General features: G+C 36.8%; 2 protein-coding genes across 2 annotated transcripts in view; one reads left to right on the top strand and one right to left on the bottom strand.

Moving 5' to 3' along the window:
• The window catches only part of LOC107597867 (recombining binding protein suppressor of hairless-like), a 63,047-nt gene extending 52,337 nt beyond the window's left edge, over positions 1 to 10,710 (top strand). Inside the window, exons 4-11 of the mRNA XM_016289061.1 lie at positions 2,690 to 2,855; positions 3,005 to 3,179; positions 3,414 to 3,551; positions 5,110 to 5,222; positions 5,530 to 5,670; positions 6,840 to 6,995; positions 7,112 to 7,215; positions 8,707 to 10,710. Coding sequence (XP_016144547.1) covers positions 2,690 to 2,855; positions 3,005 to 3,179; positions 3,414 to 3,551; positions 5,110 to 5,222; positions 5,530 to 5,670; positions 6,840 to 6,995; positions 7,112 to 7,215; positions 8,707 to 9,043 — 1,330 coding nt within the window. The 3' untranslated portion in view covers positions 9,044 to 10,710. The remainder of the gene's footprint in view (positions 1 to 2,689; positions 2,856 to 3,004; positions 3,180 to 3,413; positions 3,552 to 5,109; positions 5,223 to 5,529; positions 5,671 to 6,839; positions 6,996 to 7,111; positions 7,216 to 8,706) is intronic.
• Positions 10,711 to 13,597: 2,887 nt separating this feature from the next.
• cckar (cholecystokinin A receptor) overlaps positions 13,598 to 18,266 on the bottom strand; it is a 5,688-nt gene continuing 1,019 nt past the window's right edge. Inside the window, exons 2-4 of the mRNA XM_016289063.1 lie at positions 17,066 to 17,324; positions 15,713 to 15,840; positions 13,598 to 14,347 (exon numbers count right to left, since the gene is read on the bottom strand). Coding sequence (XP_016144549.1) covers positions 13,776 to 14,347; positions 15,713 to 15,840; positions 17,066 to 17,324 — 959 coding nt within the window. The 3' untranslated portion in view covers positions 13,598 to 13,775. The remainder of the gene's footprint in view (positions 14,348 to 15,712; positions 15,841 to 17,065; positions 17,325 to 18,266) is intronic.

Below are 18,266 nucleotides of genomic sequence, written 5' to 3'. Positions count from 1 at the left end.
GACTGTTGGGATGGTGTTCTTGGGGTCTTAGTCAGCATTTCTCTCCCTCCAAACACGGTGAGTCAAGTTAATGCCAGAGAGCTCAATTTTGGTCTCATCTAACCACAGCACTTTCTCCCAAGCCTTCTCTGAATCATTTAGATGTTCTTTGGAAAACTTTAAACGGGCCTGTACATGTGCCTTCTTGAGCAGGGGGACCTTGCGGGCGCTGCAGGATTTCAGTCCATTGTGGCATAGTGTGTTACCAATGTTTTGCTTAGTGACTGTTGTCCAAATGCCTTAAGATCATTAACAAGCTCCTCCCGTGTAGTTCTGGGCTGATCCCTCACCTTTCTCATGATCATCCTTACCCCATGAGGCAAGATCTTGCACGGAGCTCCAGACCGATGCCAATTGATGGTTATTTTGCATATCTTCCATTTCCGAATAATAGCACCAACGGTTCTCCTTCTCACCAAGCTTCTTGAGAGCTTGTGTGGACAGATTGTGTGGACAGGTGTCTGGTACACCTAACGAGCTGACATTAGGAGTAACTTCTTAAAGTGACAGGATTAATCTGTGTTCCAAATGGGCACATAACCAGTCTGTGGGAGCCAGAATTCTTGCTGATGGTTGGTAGGGGATCAAATACTTATTTCACTCACTGAAATGCAAATCAATCTCTAACCTTTATATAATGCGTTTTTTCTGGATTTTTGGGTTGGTATTCTGTCTCTATCCGTTAAAATAAATCTACCTTAAAAATTACAGACCCTTCATTTCTTTGCAAGTGGGCAAACTTACAAAATCAGCAGGGGGTCAAGTAAATATTAATATTAAATTATATAAATATAAAATATTAGTAGCTATGCCCTAATGCATTGTGATGTTCTTTGTAGCTAAATTGGAATGTGGATTTACATGGTGATAATCATTGAAATTACTTCTTAAATGTTAGGTAGATTAAACCAGCACAGTTTTATTCCTATCTTGTCAATGGCAGATTGATACAGATCAAACTCCCTAGGCTAGTGGTCCAGTTTAAGGCATGATCTACACTCTAAAAAAAATGATGGGTTGTTTCAACCTAACTTTGGGTAAAATATGGACTAACCCAACTTTTGGGTTAAAAATGTAATGTAAAAATGTAACCCAACGGTTGGGTTAGTCCATATTTGACCCAAAGTTGGGTTGAAATAACCCAGCATTTTTAGAGTGTAGGATGTGAAAGTAGACTTCAGACTTGTCTTTTCCATTTTCATTTCAGAAGAACCAGTACAACATATTCAAAACAGTACAAATGAGGCCGTCATGCGTATATAGGAGAAACATGATTGGGGTTGGGTCTGCCCCCTAACTCATGTCTACAGCATGTTTCATTCTGACTGGATGTGGAACTGCTGTTATTCCCCTTTAATTGCACCAGTTTTCTGATATTAGCTGCAGTTGTGTGTCATGAGTATTCCCCTGCCTCATGTCTAGACGAGCATCTCTCCAAGATGAGGTGCAGTGAGCTGATAACGTCACCCACAGAGATCACGGCTTTAATGTCAAGTGCTTCTGCATGCATGGTCATGCTGATTGATATATGTTCGCTCCAGCATCTCTTTGATGATGTAGGCCTCAATAAACATGAGATGAGCAAAGATGACATAGCCCTCAAACTCTGGTGGGGGATCTGAAATGTGCCTTGTGCTCAGGTTAGCTTGGGTTTGGATTTTGTGTGTTTTTGACCATCTGATGGTAGTTTCTTGAGTTTGTCCTGAAAGTGAGAGCTGTATCAACACTACACATGTGCTGCCACCTAGTGCTGATCTGAAGTAATTCTGATAGGTCATGTACATTTGATGTGTAATGTACAGTTGTTGTAGGTTCATTAAATTAACAGTTGTGCTCATAATTGTATATTTTCTCATTAATGCACATCTTGTAGAATCTGTTGAAGTTGAATATTTAATAGAATTAATATTTAATGTTTTTTATTTGTTATTTTTTATACATTCGTTCATTAGTCCTGCCTAGATGCTTTTTTTAAACATTCATTCATTCATTTCTTTCATTCATTCCTTCATTCTAGTAATTTTAGTTAGTAATTTTACTCATTAATTTTATTTATTTTAAATATTCATTCATTCATTCCTGCCCAAAATCAGCATTTTATTTGTTTGTTTGCTTGTTTATTTGTTTTAAACGTTCATTCACTCATTTGTTCTTTCATTTGTTCATTCATCCATTCATTCATTCATTCAGTCCTGACTAAAAGCAGCATTTTATTGTTTGTTTGCTTATTTCATTCATTCACGCATTCACTAAAGCAGCATTTTATTTGTTTGTTTGTTTGTTCACTTATGTTTTAAATATTCATTCATTCATTCATTCATTCCTGCCCAAAAGCAGCATTTTATTTGTTTGTTTTAAACATTCATTCATTCATTTCCAAAACAATATTTTATTTGTTTGCTTGTTCGTTCATTCATTCATTCACAAAAGCAGCATTTTGTTTGTTTGATTGTTAGATTCATTCATTTGTTCATTTTCATTCATTCATTAATTTCTGCCCAAAACAGCATTTTATTTGTTTGCTTGTTCATTCATTCATTCATTCATTCCTGCCCCAAAACAGCATTTTATTTGTTTGCTTGTTCGTTCGTTCGTTCGTTCATTCATTCATTCAAATTATGTTCTGATAATGTGTTTTGTGTTTGTCTAGGTTTTTCTGTCCTCCCCCTTGTGTGTATCTGATGGGCTGTGGATGGAAGAAGAAGAGGGAGCAGATGGAGCGAGACGGCTGTTCCGAGCAGGAGTCTCAGCCCTGCGCCTTCATCGGCATCGGCAACAGTGACCAGGAGATGCAGCAGCTAAACTTAGAGGGGAAGGTAATGCACACACACACACACACACACACAGATGTGCTGCCAGAATAAACTGACAAGAGCTACTCAGCCAAGCACACAGAGCCAAAACGATACCATTAGCATCCCATTATTTTTCTCATGAATACACAAATCTTGCCTCCTCCCTGCAGAACTATTGCACAGCCAAAACATTGTACATCTCAGACTCAGACAAACGCAAGCACTTCATGCTGTCGGTGAAGATGTTCTACGGGAACAGCGCAGACATCGGCGTCTTCCTCAGCAAGAGGATCAAGGTCATCTCCAAACCTTCCAAAAAAAAACAGTCCCTCAAAAACGCAGACCGTGAGTATTCACTACCCACATTATACTCAAAGGAAACACTTGCAGTACAATGCTTTTAAGACTGTTTGACAGTTTTAGAATGAATGATGACAGTTATATTAAAGATAAATAAGAAATAATAGAAGACATATTATAGGGAAATAGGATGTTAGACAGGGCTTTCGATTCAGATAACGTAGTTTGAAGTCTCCGTGGTTTTGCTCTAACAGAGTTATGTCTTTCTCCTGTGTGCAGTCTGCATAGCATCAGGAACGAAAGTGGCGTTATTTAACCGACTTCGCTCGCAGACGGTCAGTACACGTTACCTGCACGTAGAGGGAGGAAATTTTCATGCCAGCTCACTGCAGTGGGGAGCTTTCTACATCCACCTCTGTAAGTCTTTGTGCACATTTCTGTGGAGTAATTTTGATTGCCAGATTGTTAAAGAACTGTTCAAGGGACACAATCCCTGGCATAACTTGGATATACACTACTGTTCAAAAGTTTGGGGTTGATAAGATTTTTTTAAAGTTTTAAAAGCTCTCCGATGCTCACCAAGTCTGCATTTTTTTATTTTTTTTTATCTATCAAAAACAGTGAAGACAGAAATATAGTTAAATATAATTACAATAAAATAACAGTTTTCTCTTTTAATATATTTTAAAATGTAATTCATTACTGTGACGCCAATCTGAATTATCAGCAGTCCTTAGTCCAGCCTTCAGTGTCACGTGATCCTTCAGAAATAATTCTGATATGCTGATTTGTCGCTGAAGAAAATACTTATTGTTATCAATGTTCAAAACAGATTTGCTGCTTAATTTTCTGGATACATTTTTTTCAGGATTCTTTGTTGAATATAAAGTTCAGAAAACTATCTTTTATTTGAAATATAGCATTGTAAAAGTCTATCACGTTGATTGCCAGATTGTTAAAGAACTGTTCAAGGGACACAATCCCTGGCATAACTTGGATATACACTACTGTTCAAAAGTTTGGGGTTGATAAGATTTTTTAAAAGTTTTAAAAGCTCTCTGATGCTCACCAAGTCTGCATTTTTTTATTTTTTTTTATCTATCAAAAACAGTGAAGACAGAAATATAGTTAAATATTATTACAATAAAATAACAGTTTTCTCTTTTAATATATTTTAAAATGTAATTCATTACTGTGACGCCAATCTGAATTATCAGCAGTCCTTAGTCCTTCAGTGTCACGTGATCCTTCAGAAATAATTCTGATATGCTGAGTTGGTGTACAAGAAACGTTTGTTATCCTTATCAATGTTTTAATCCGTTGTGCTGCTTAATATTTTTGTGAAAACCATGGAGCATATTTTTCAGGATTCTTAGATGATTGGAAATAACATAATTTATTTGCTATATATATATATTTAGAGAGAGAGAGCGAGAGAGAGAGTAACATTATGTCTTTACTGTCACCTTTCATAAATTGAATGCATTTTTTCTGACTCCAGAGTTTTCAGTGGTGTAGTTTTAAGGACAAAGTGGCCCAAAGTTCACTTAGTTTATGTAATGTTTATAAGGAAGTTTATCTGAAATCTTATATAAACCTGAGAGCAAAACTGACTATACAGGTGTGCTCAAGGAAATCTTGTTTAGCTTTACTATGTCTCATAAACAGAACTTGCAGTTTATTTCAAAGTGTCAATACAGTGAATTACAAATATTTGCTTTTAAGGAAGACTTGTTCTTCCTTAGAAACAGCAGCCACGGCAGACTGATTAACTACTCGACTCCTATCTTTAAAAGCATAAAGCCAGCCAATCAGAGCAGAGCTTGTGATTAGGACAACATGATTGCCACTGTTGTGTTAATAATATGTGTTAATAAAATGCCATTGTTTTATTGACACTAAAATGTTGGTGTTTTGACAATCATGAAAGGTCTGGTCACACAGGATAAGCTTAGTCTTGTTTATTATATTTTAGTGGATGATGAAGAGTCGGAGGGAGAGGAGTTCACTGTGCGAGACGGCTACATTCACTATGGTCAAACTGTCAAACTCGTGTGCTCTGTGACAGGCATGGCTCTTCCGCGACTGGTAAGCCCATGTCAATGTGTCTCTGTTCTTCTGATGATTTTCTCCATGTTATCATTTCTCTCTATTATACTCCGTTTTTTTTCTATCAGATTACAGTATATATAATTAACAGACAGTTTATATAATTAAGTCTTTGGGGTCATGATCAGTCACTGCTGTGAAAAAAGCAGTTTGGGTACATGAAGACAGAACAATGTCGTCATCCTGATATTTATTATACTGATCTACTATCTACTGATACTCTTCCTTCCTTCCTTCTTCCCTGCCTGTCTTCATCCCGAACACACACACACACACACACACACAGATCATCCGTAAGGTGGATAAGCAGACCGCCTTGCTGGATGCAGATGACCCCGTCTCTCAGCTGCATAAGTGTGCCTTTTACCTGAAGGATACGGAGAGGATGTACCTGTGCCTTTCTCAAGAGAGGATCATTCAATTTCAAGTGAGTCGCTCACTGGAAACATGGAGTACATGCAGTTCACTGTGCTAATAATGGTGTCTTCAGTAATGTTCATAAAGAGAACGTTAGAAGCAGTTTGAGTTTAAATTTTTTTGCCAGTTTGAGTTATGCAGAGTGTTTAAAGTTGGAAATATGTATTCTTTTAACATTACTTGTGTACACTTTTCTCGAAGTGTATCGAAAGCATTTTGTAGCATTTTTTTAATGACCTCCAAACGAAATATTTGTCCATTGTCAAAGGCTCTATAGCGGATTCATTTAAGTTCATTCTTCATACCAATGCACATTTTTTAATGTGCACTAGTATTTAAACGTTTGGGACTTGGGAGGTTCAATAGATTTTTGAAAAAAGTCTCTTATGTTCATCAAGGCTGCATTTATTTGGTCATATCAATTCATTTTCAAATTAATGCAAAAACTGTTTTCTATTTTAATACATTTCAAAATGTAATTTATTCCTGTGATGGCAAAGCTGAATTTTCAGCAGCCTTTACTCGGTCTTTAGTGTCACGTGATCCTTCAGCAACCATTTTAATAAGCTGATTTGGTGCTCAAGAAATATTTCTTATTTTTTTAAAATTTGTGCTGCTTAAGATTTTTGTAAAAACTGTGGCAATTTCAAAAGAAACACAGTTTATTTAAAATAGAAATCATTTGTAACATTATAAATGTATTTAATGTCACTTTTGGTAAATTTAATTTCCTTGCTGAATAAAATAGTTGGGATTAAGAAACAGGTAAATTAAGAAAACAAAAACAAAAAACAGACATAGTCACAAAATATGTGCTAAATGTTAACTAACTAGTCCATAAAAAAGTCAATTTGATGGCAGATTCATATTAATATATGGATTTTATATTGTAATGAATTTTCTTAGTGGAAGCATTATTTTTGTTTATCTAGTAAGATAATAAATTATTTTAAACAGTTTCACATCCATGTATTTTTTTTTTATGTAAGTAGCCATCTAAGAAGTGGGATGAAGTCATTTTGTCATTATCACAAAATAAACTCCCTCGGGGTGATACAAGACTCCTGATTTGTGAGTTTATTTTGTGATAATAGCCAGATGATTGGATATTATACCTAATATTTTTCTTTGTAAACTGCTACTTTTGCATTCAAAGTTGTTATGTGTGCCTGTGTTTAGGCTACTCCATGCCCAAAGGAACCAAATAAGGAGATGATAAATGATGGTGCCTCCTGGACAATCATCAGCACTGATAAAGCAGAATACACCTTCTATGAGGGCATGGGCCCTGTACACACCCCCGTCACACCCGTGCCTGTGGTCGAGAGCTTACAGGTAACACACACAGGCGTTTTCTTTTTCAGAAGCTTACATCTCTTACTTACATAGTCCACTCACAAGTCTCTGCCTGCGGTTGATAATGTGTGTACACTGTATGTGTGTGTGAGCAGTTAAATGGTGGAGGAGACGTAGCAATGCTGGAGCTGACTGGACAGAACTTCACTTCAAATCTGCGGGTGTGGTTTGGTGATGTAGAGGCTGAAACCATGTACAGGTATGGATGATATTTGAAAAGATATCTATATGGCAAAAGGGAATATAAATCCAAGAGGTTTTGAAGTTCTGTTAATCTATGAACCGATAAATTTATATTGAGATTTTAATGAATACAGTTATAAACCGGCATCTAAAGGCCTGTAATACAAATGTTTATAAGTGCGATTCTTTAAAAGGAGTGTGAAATACTTGAATAATTGTACATTATTATCAAACTGAATACTTGTACTCTTATGCAATAACATTTCAAAGGCAAAGCCTTTACTTTTTCATGTAGACCGTTATATATTTCATGGGTTATCATGATTTAAATCATTCCTCTTTTAGTTCATCTTATTGATCGAACAAGTCAATCATTTTACAGTTAATGAAATTCATATCAGTGTAAAATGTCATTTCTATACTAAAATGTAAAATAAGTTGCATTTTAATACGTTTCAGTTTAACATCTGATGTGCCCCTTGTTAAAAATGAGTACTTATTACAGAAATAATATACTTTAAAAGATTAATGGGTTACACTTTATTTTGATAGTCCACTTTAGACATTCTACTAACTATAAATAACTTTGTAACTACATGTCAACTACATGTCAACTAATTCTCATTAATTTGGCACTACATGTCTACTAACTCTCAGAGTAGAGTTAGGTTAGTTTTAGGGTTAGTAGAATAAGTTGACATATACTTGCAAAGTTTCTCATAGTCAGTATGTTGTATGTTGTGGACCCATCAAAGTGAAGTGTTAGCAGATATTAAGCACACAGTCTACTAATACTCTAATGACTGCTAGTTGACATGTAGTTGCAAAGTTACTTACTGTTAGTAGAATATCTAAAGTTGACTATCAAAATAAAGTGTTCCCGAATAATGTAATGTAAATTGCAATTAAATAAAAATGTATTATAGTTTACATTTATATTAAATGCAATTAGATGAATTTGTAAAGTGCTTTTGACCCACTTAAGTATATCTTTCATATATCATGGTTTCCTTTATTGTCTTTGAAATATGGTTAAAGAGAATATACTGAAAAGTGTTTATGGTAAACTGAAATATACTTAAAAATTGTATACAAGACAAATATAAATATATAACCTTGTAAAACCTTGACACTTTTTAAAAAGTCTACTGTGCTGTGTTAAGAAAGAGTCCTTGTAATTAATATTATATCATCTGCAAACTAAACTACATAAAAGATTTGAAGTACATACAATACAATAAAGCGCACTATATTTTCACAAGGGAGTCCTAAATCCTTATAAACCTGTTAAATGCAGCAGTAAATGACATGTTAAGCTTTGACAGGACATAAGTTGAGTGAAGTGCCTCTGCCTAGTAAAGCCGAAGTGAACAAGACCCCACACGTATTGTTTAAAGCCTCATGTGGTCGTTAAAGAAAAAGATGTTCTTTTATTACTGCTGTCAGTTAAACATATTGCAGGCAGTGACAGACTGAATTATTAATAGACGTGATATTTCCTCTAAAGGTGTGGCGAGAGCATGCTGTGCGTCGTCCCAGACATCTCGGCGTTCCGCGAGGGCTGGCGGTGGGTGCGGCAGCCGGTGCAAGTCCCTGTAACGCTGGTGCGTAACGACGGTATCATCTATTCCACGACGCTCACGTTCACATACACACCCGAACCCGGTCCCCGTCCACACTGCAGCGCAGCCGGCGCCATCCTCCGAACGGGCAACACCAGCTTGCTCTCCACGACCGGCAACAGCGCAGGAGGGAACGGAGAAACGGCGCCCTACGGTGCCAACAGCACATCTAACGCCGTCACAGCGGCGTCCTCTAATGCAGCCGCGGCTGTGGTGTTATAACACGCAGCAGCGCTCACAAACTCACAACAGACTACAAACTGTTTGTAAAAGTGCTGCATATTGAATTTCAACATGCAAAAACAAGGGATAGATGGGTGAAAAAGGCTAAACCTGTGGCAAGGACAAAATATTTGAGAATGGTTCTCCTGTGCCCTCTTGTTGTTTTCTCTAAGGAGCCGGTGTGGTGCTAGCAATAGACAATGCCTGAGAGGAAACACCAGCACCGGACAACAGGTGTAGAAGACATGGAGACAAGACCACAGCAATGATACATCAGCTGTGTACAAAATGCGTCGACTGAAAATGATGTTCAGTCTCTTATGTTTCTTCCTTCCGGTCTGTGAATGCGATTGGGTGAGATGTATCATAGCCTGGGAGGTCTAAACTCACATTGAAAATGGTCACATTGAAATTGTGAGATGACCGTTTTTATGGACCACGGATATTGTATAAGCTTTAGTAAAGGTACTTTTTTTTTTTTTCTCCATACCTTTTTTATATCGAACATTATAGTATGCTTTTGTTACCAAATAGGTTCTATTCCTCCTCTGAGCTTTTTCTGTATATAGCTGCTTTCGTATACATCTGTTCGGTTAGATTCCTTCAGTTTTGCTACTTTGTATTTTCTAAAACCATTGTTTTTTTCCCCTCCTTTTTGTTTTCCATTCAGATTAGTTGTTCTCATTTTTCATTTGGAAGAAACTCAGAGGACCTGTTTTTTTATCCTTCGTTTTTATGAAGTCTTTAAAAAGAAAAGAGCTTTAAGCAATGCCTCTGCCTTGCCTGCATTACGATATGCGCTACGCTTCCTTTAAGCATTTCATCGATGTGTCTCACAAAAGGAACAATGCCATCTTTCTGTCTTATTTGGGAATTTAAACCAGAAAACACAAAATAGAGGCTTTAGATGCAACGTGTGTCTCTTCGATACGGTAGTTCATTTGTTCTAGAGCACGGGTAGGAGCTCACATATCAATTTCAGAAAGTTCGCTGCAGTTGGATATTTGTAACGTTAAAGTTCGGACACGAGTTTAGACTCCTATAGTTTTTAGTGCCGTTTTATACTGTTTCCTTTCTCAAATTCAGTTGTTCGTCTTCCTAAACTTCCGTTTGCATTTTCTAAAATTTGAAATGGTCTCAAAAACAGATGATTTGGAGACGTGCTCTACTATTAGATGTGGCCTTACTGGAACAAAGGTTCCCCGTTTAGTTCACTCCTTCAAAAGGAGGTGTACAAACGCGACCCGAGGAACCAAGCCTTGCATTTTGAACATTTTACATGCGATTTTTGATATTTAAACTCCCTTAAACTTTCGTTTGGATTTAAAAGATTTCAATGTGTAATAGATACGAACATACCCAAAGATATTATATTGGATTGTTGTCTCTGTTTTTTGAATATTCGAAGAGTATGTCGGGATTTGTGGCCTCTCGCACACCAAAAGTAGGAAGCTTTACGCCGTTGGTCATTGATGCGTTTATCGTGGCCTTGGTGTCTCACCAACTAGTAGACTAGTATTAATGACAAAAACAAAAAAAACTAGCTGTAATTAACTCATCAACCAGCACTAATAGTGTTTTGTGACTTTCTTTTTTATGTACAGTAATTTAACTTTTGAATTTTATGCGTCTATTTGTAAAAAAAAAAAAAACAAAAGTAAGAAAAAGACAAAGCATTCAGCCATTTTGTTATTTTTTCGTGTGTCTCAGTTATGTCCTTGGTGTTTCTCGTCGAAACGGTTGGGTGTTTGTATCTTATATGTTATTGTCTGGCTAGTAAAAGGACATCATGGGACTAGAAACATGGAAGTAAATGGCCTTTAAATAAGCGTCTCAAAGATGTAAGCATACAGCAATACTGTATAGGTCACTTTTTGTGTCTTGGTCTGTGGAAATAGCCACTGATTTTTCACCAGCCTGATCCACAGCATATGTGGTCATGAAGAACAGCTGGCTCAACTAGAGTCATCGTCACTTTCTTTTACACTTCATACTAATTTAATCAGACACCTTTTTGGTAGATTTGTAGATTTGCGTGGATCCTCCACTGTCTTCCTTACTTGGGAAATCTGTAGTGTAGTACACTAGTACAAGTAGGCGACCCGTCAAGCAAGGCAATATTCCAGCATTGTAGGCCTATAATGTAGTATATTTCGGGGAAAAAACTGTAACTTGAATGTTTCTGCAAAAAAAAAAAAAAAAAAAAGTTCACTTGTTGCCTCCACTAGCTTTTTCTTTTCACCATCTTCAACAACATCATCTCTCTTTCTTGCTAAAAATGTCTTTATTCTGTCTTGGATGGCCTCTTTGCAAAAAAATCTTCCATGAGGTGGTTTAACCTGAAGCTCTTGCAACTCGGTTTCCCAGAATTCTTCCATTTGATCATATTCTTGCAATTCAGTATCATGTAAGCGCACACTTCCATTTGGAGGAAGATGGCACTGGGCAAAAGCATGGATGCATTTTTTTATGTTATTTTTCATTTGCCATTCATGTTAAACTTGAACTATGCCCACTTTAAGCAGTCCATTTAATTTCTAATATTTGATGCTTTTGTCATGGTCAGAGCTTACCATGTAAAGTGGGATCGTATGTTTCTATTTTTTCCCCCTTGATTTATATAGCTTCATGACCCCAAAAAGACAAACAAGTGCTTTAAGCCAGTCCGCCTTGAAATGATACAGCATCATTGAAACAATTCCTACACAAACTAAAGAAAGCGATTAATTCAGACTGCAAATTCAGTGTGACGTTATTATGTTTTCATTAGCGTAGCACAATATATCAACATTTCTGAACCACTCCGCCACTTGGATTGCTGCCTCTGTTCCAGGTTTTTTTTACACTGTGGATTTGCGCAGTTCTGCCCCTCACTTATATGGCGTTATGCTGATAAAGTGCATTATGTTGCTCTCCGAACAAACCGATTGACAATCTTGCTGTTTTTTACGGTTTACTTGTTTATTTTGTATTTTTTGAAGGTGTTGAGCTTTAGAATGAAGGATTTATTCTGACCCATATCTGAAACTGGCATGTTGAGAAACTGTTTAAATTCTAACAAAATCCATAAATTTGCTTTATATAATTTTTCTGTCCGTTATAAATCAGTCGCAGAGCTTGACTCTGAAACGTTTTGAACTTAACGTCCGAGGCATGTATGTAGAGGCCACGTACCAAGCCTTAAAAACGCATTTAATGGCAATCCGAGTGAACTAATTGTTCGTATTTTTTCTTTAAAAATCAAAGTCAGCTGGTGTCATTTATACGTATCTATTGGTTTTATATTTCTTCATTCACTTTGCTCTTCCAAAAACTCCTAGCGTTATGCTGATAAAGTGCATTATGTTGCTCTCCGAACAAACCGATTGACAATCTTGCTGTTTTTTACGGTTTACTTGTTTATTTTGTATTGTTGAGCTTTAGAATGAAGGATTTATTCTGACCCATATCTGAAACTGGCATGTTGAGAAACTGTTTAAATTCTAACAAAATCCATAAATTTGCTTTATATCATTTTTCTGTCCGTTATAAATCAGTCGCAGAGCTTGACTCTGAAACGTTTTGAACTTAACGTCCGAGGCATGTATGTAGAGGCCACTTTTGTAATATACTGCGACTTCTTAAAAGACCCTGAACAGGCTTTCTGAGAACTTTATGCTTACCAAAACATTTTTCAATTATTGTATGCCTAATTTTGTTTAGGTTGCTGTACTGCATTTGTCAGTGTGCCCAAATATTTAGCACCACACTGTCAGCCAACGTTCAGCTCAATGTTTTTATTGAGTCATACCATGTTTTATGTCATTTCACAGACTTCTTTCATCCGTAATGGCTAATAGATGAGATAAAGCAAGCCTGATCTCAGTTATTTTGTAGCCTGGGGTTGAACTTGCAAATTTGCCAGGTTTTTTTTTTTCTTGAAAAATGAATTCTGTCATCATTTACTCAAACCTATTAGAAGATATTTTAAAGAACGTTTCAGCTGTTTTTGTCCATATTTTGAAAGTCAGTCTAACACTGACTTCAAAATGTCGATCTTTTATGTTCTACAGGAGAAAGTACGTTTTTCAGTTTTCATCACATCAGCTGTTAACCAGGTGCCTCCACCACATGCTTCTGACGTAAACCGTATTATACAAGAGCATCCGGTTAACTTTTTTTAGGAGTGGCTTTTAAAATTTGAGTTAAAAAAATAAAACATGCAGAGCTTTCTAAAAGTTGTCTCATAAAAACACATTTTTAAGTTTTAATGTATGCACTTCACAAGAATACAGTGACGCAACTGTAAAACAAAACGGAAAAAAAAAAAAAAACATAGGAAAATTTTGGACTGACCCTCAGGTTGCATTTCATACAAAGCACTCCTAAAATATTAATGCATTAGATGATATATGAATTGGCATCTGTGAATCTCCTCGTGGTTTTGAAACGTTTTCTTTAATAAGTAGGTATTTATTTTTTGGGGTGGTTAAATCTACTGGTATAGACTTTAGACAGTTTAATGTTTCAGTGTCGGTATTATACAGACATACAGTCAGTGTTAGAGAGCTGGATTCTATCAGCATTTCAGTGCAGTCATTGTCTGCATGCGTGTGCTCTCATTTATCACCAGTACGAGTCTCTCTCTTCCGTTAGCATCCATTTTACTAAACATTGCAAAGCTTTGAATGATTTTGACACTGTTCTATACACTTTACTTATACTGAAAAAGTCAGGGTTAAATGAGTGTCAGTTATGCTTGTGCTGAGCCACGGATACTGGTGTCAGTAAGCCGTGTAATTGTTCCTGAGCTTCGTGTGTTACCGTCAGCCTGTCCGCCTGTCCGCGTTCCCATCCCTCCAGCTCCTCTGGTGCTACGCCGGGTGCTGCTCCTGCTCACTTCATCCACATCATCCCTACAGCAGCTGAACGTCGCCAGCACGCCCTGTCTGAAGCGTTTGTTCATAAAACAGTAGACTATGGGGTTGACGCAGGCAGAGGTGTAGGACAGCAAGTGGATGAAGGATATCGGCGCTCCTGAGAGGAGACGATCGGCTGAACGTCTGTCAAAGGCTCGCCAGGCGTTAACCACGAAGATCGGCGTCCAGCAGAGGAAGAACAGCCCCATGATCACCAGCAGCATGCGGATGACCCGTTTCTTGGCCATGAGGTTTGCTGTAGGGCTGTTGCTGCAAACCCTTCTCAGTTTGGATTTGGGGTTGCTGAAGCCCGGCGTCACAGGTTCGGGACGCTTTCTCTTGGAGGGTTTGAGGTAGCAGCCATCGCCGTCACCATTTTTCAGATTGGATGTGCCATATTCTTTCTCTAGTGAACAAAGTGAGGATGAAACTGTAATCATGTGTAATACTAAAGAAACTTTTCCATTATCTCTGATATACGCATACAAAACATCTTAAAAATAAAGGTGCTTAAAAGATTCTTCGAGCAATGCCATAGAAGAACTAGTTTTGGTTCCACAAAGAACCATTCAGTCAAAGGTTCTTTAAAGAACCATCTCTTTCTTAGCTTTTTATAATCTGAAGAACCTTCTTTAGCCACAAAGAACCTTTTGTGAGAGAGAAAGGTTCTTCAGATGTTTTAGACAAAAGGTTCTTCTATGGCATCGTGAAGCACCTTTATTTTTAAGAGTGTATACTGTGATCAGTAAACCCAAACTACATCCGAATTCAAAATGATGAATACATTGATTTTTTGATTTATTTATACATGGTAAAACAATAAAAAAAAAACATGAAAGTTGAGTGATTCACCTTAACACCATTCACTACAGATTTGCTTTCTGCTCATTGATCTCTATATATAGATTATGTGATATTATCTATATTATAGATAGGTGTTTCCATAATGGTCACATTGACATGCCCATTTCTACATCACAACTTGGCAGCTTGTGTATCGTCGAATTTCAAGTTTTCCATTAAATATGACTTTGCTCAAATATAATAAATGATATTTGCTTAAATTCTGATTGTGGCAAAATATCAGTGCTGGACTGGTACTACTAGATCTCAGTGTTGCGTTTGACACTGTCGATCATAACATACTTCTTCAGAGACTGGAAAACTGGGTCGGGCTTTCTGGGATGGTAATCAAATGGTTCAGGTCATACTTAGAAGGGACATACACTAGCTTCCAGTTATATTTGGGATTGATTTTAAAGTACTTTTACTCGTTTATAAATCACTCAATGGCCTAAGACCTAAATACATGCAGATATGCTCACTGAATATAAACCTAACAGACCACTCAGATCCTTCGGATCGAGTCCGTTAGAAATACGGGGAATCCACACTGTAAAAAAAAATCCGTAAAATTTACGGTAACAAACTCTTAACTGTTTTAATTCATTTTAAATACATTTTTAAATTCCTTGTTTTTTTGTTGTGATTTAAAAAAAAGTCCTTTTATGTAAAGCACTTTGAATTACCATTGTGTATGAAATGTGCTATATAAATAAACTTGCCTTGCCTTGCCTTGACTTTGCTTGGTCTTTCATGTGCTCGGAACTCATAATAACGATATTTCTAACTCCACCTGAAGGGCACATTAGTCTTCTGGCTTGTCCTACAAATTGTCATCATGACTAAACAGCTTTATTTAAAAGGCTTTTATATAATGAGTTCACAGCTGAAGTATAAAGGTCAGCAAGTCTATGATATTTTCCCGTACCTTTGTTTGACTTCCTGTTAGCCATTTCAAATGTGATTCCCCTGTAGAGTTCGAGTGAGGTGAGGCCATACGCCGTCATCATTATGATCCCAGGCACGAGAAAGAGTATCAGCAACAGGAAAACATACCTAAAAAAAAAAAAAAAAAGCAGAGAGGTCAGTTGCAAAGTCAGACCTGGTTTGACAGTAAGAGCCTAGTCTTACAAGTTTGTCATCTCATTCTTTTCTTTCAAGTGGTCATAACTTTTTTTTTAATCAGTTATATGCTTTGATTACGCAGCTGGCAACTGCAGGATATCATCATGATATTTGTGTCTGTTTTCACAGTATTTTTAACTCAAAAAATGTAAATGCTGGGTAGCTTTGTAGTGTTAAATTTAGAGCGTTTACTAAAATTACTCACTCTCATGCTGTTTCCAACCTGTCTCCAGAAGTTATATATATATATATGTATATATATATATATATATATATATATATATATTGTATATTATAGTATCTTGCAGCTCTGATCCATACAATATTTCACTTATACTGTCACTGGATTATAGCGCATTCATGTTGCCAGTATTTGCAATCTGGAGGAGTTGACGCTACTTGCCGAAAGTCAAAGCCAGTCTTTAGATTTTGGACAGTCAGAGTTAACAAAAATCACGTAGTGTATGATGGGCACAGATTTAGTTTTTTAGCTTTAAACTATGAACATGTTTGATACTTTGAACTGATTTTAGAACAGATTGTTTCCATTTGTTATGTGTATGCTAGCAACAACGTGCATATTTCTGCACAAGTTTGCTGTGTGATCCTTAGAATATTATGGCCTGTTTTTTCTTTGTAATGATTTACAAAGTCGGTAAGTGTATGATGCCTCTTAGATGTTAAGTTGTGTAGTGTATTTCAGCATTAACATACATGGTCAGTGTAAACACATACTGCATTAAAAAGAGCGGCATGATGATTTTTCAACATTTTTCCTTTTGTGCTCCACAGAAAAGAGGAGTGCAAATAATCCTGTTAGCAAAGGTAATTTTCACTAACTCCGTCCACCACTGCTCAGATGTTTTGCCTTTAGTACAAACAGTATATTACTTCTATTTACACTTCTTTGTGTGAATAGCATCTATCACTATTTGCACTTATACTTGGTGCAAACAATATCTACCACTATTTACACTCAGTATAAATAACATTGAGCTTTTTTTTACACTTAGTGTAAATAACTGCTGCCGAAAACATAACAGTATACAGGTAACATGAGGGTAAATGATGACAGAATTTATATTCTGCTCCTTATTCCTTTAAACACCCTATCCTCAAAATTCAAAATAAAAAACACAGTCCTAATAAATCTTACCAGGTCTGCATGACATCACTGGACCAAACCAAGCGGCACATGTTGCCTGTGCTGTTGTTGCTGCGCATGAAAGGCACCAGGGTGCTGCCTATCGGATAAGGCAGCATGAGCAGAGAAGACACGACCCAAGTGGCTGTGATGACTTTTGCTGCATGGGACTTCGTCTGCCATGTGCGGGACTTAAAGGGGTTGCAGATGGCACTGTAGCGCTCCAGAGAGATGGCCACGAGGTTGAATGTCGATACACTCACCGAAATACCTGTGTGTTTGGACGCACAGAACTCAATTGCACATACAGAAATAAATCTGGCCTTGTTAAAGTATTGTGATTCTAAGAAGGTCTGATATATATGCTTCTATAAACAACAGTAAACGCAAAAATGGAAACAGACATGCAAACTTCATAACAAACTAACTCCAAGCATTGATAACAAAGGCATGAACTGTTAATAAAGTTAATGGCTGCTGGCACTTTAACGGCAGAACACTGCACACTTTACACCAAGTATGAGCACAGCTCCAGCTCTCCTCTGAATAATCAACAGCGCTTGATTGCTTATGAATGTTGACATACCCACACGGTAATAACAACAGAGTATGTAAATTAAGTCAGCTTTATCATGAGCAAGTATTACAGAATAGCACAAAACAAACACATAAAACATGCTGATGCATCAAATACAGAGATATCGGGCAGTGGCGTTGTCTCATTACTAAATTGTTTACATGGCACATATGCAGCATCTGGAAGTGGGCTATAAATAGTTTTACACAAAACTCAACAAGTCATAAATATGCATTCACAATGGATCCGACTTGCAATATAATCTGAAAAGAAAAAGCAAAAAAAGCTGTGGTCTTGCCAATATGATTGAGGCTTATAAAACAATATAAAATGATGCATTTTAGTACCCAGTGCAAGCTTCACTGTGTTCGTGGTCTATGCTTTTAGCCCCTTGATGAATAGTAATTAATCTCTAAATCAACCTTTTTTTTATAACCAAATGCAAGAAAAAAAGCAGCTGGAACATAAAGTATCCTTTGGTTAGGAGACCTTTTATAGTCTGCCTCTCGCAATCAATGTGATCAGATGCCCTTTTCAGGGCATAAAGAAGCTTGTAAGATCAGTGAATATTATGCAAACATTCCTATACTATAATGATACTCAAATTTTCTGGTAATTGATATATATATATATATA

Source organism: Sinocyclocheilus grahami, unplaced genomic scaffold (genome assembly GCF_001515645.1).
Source record: "Sinocyclocheilus grahami isolate Dianchi unplaced genomic scaffold, SAMN03320097.WGS_v1.1 scaffold240.1, whole genome shotgun sequence".
Taxonomy (NCBI): domain Eukaryota; kingdom Metazoa; phylum Chordata; class Actinopteri; order Cypriniformes; family Cyprinidae; genus Sinocyclocheilus; species Sinocyclocheilus grahami.
Note: the sequence above shows the minus strand (reverse complement) of the source record. Positions and strands in the feature narration are given on the sequence as shown.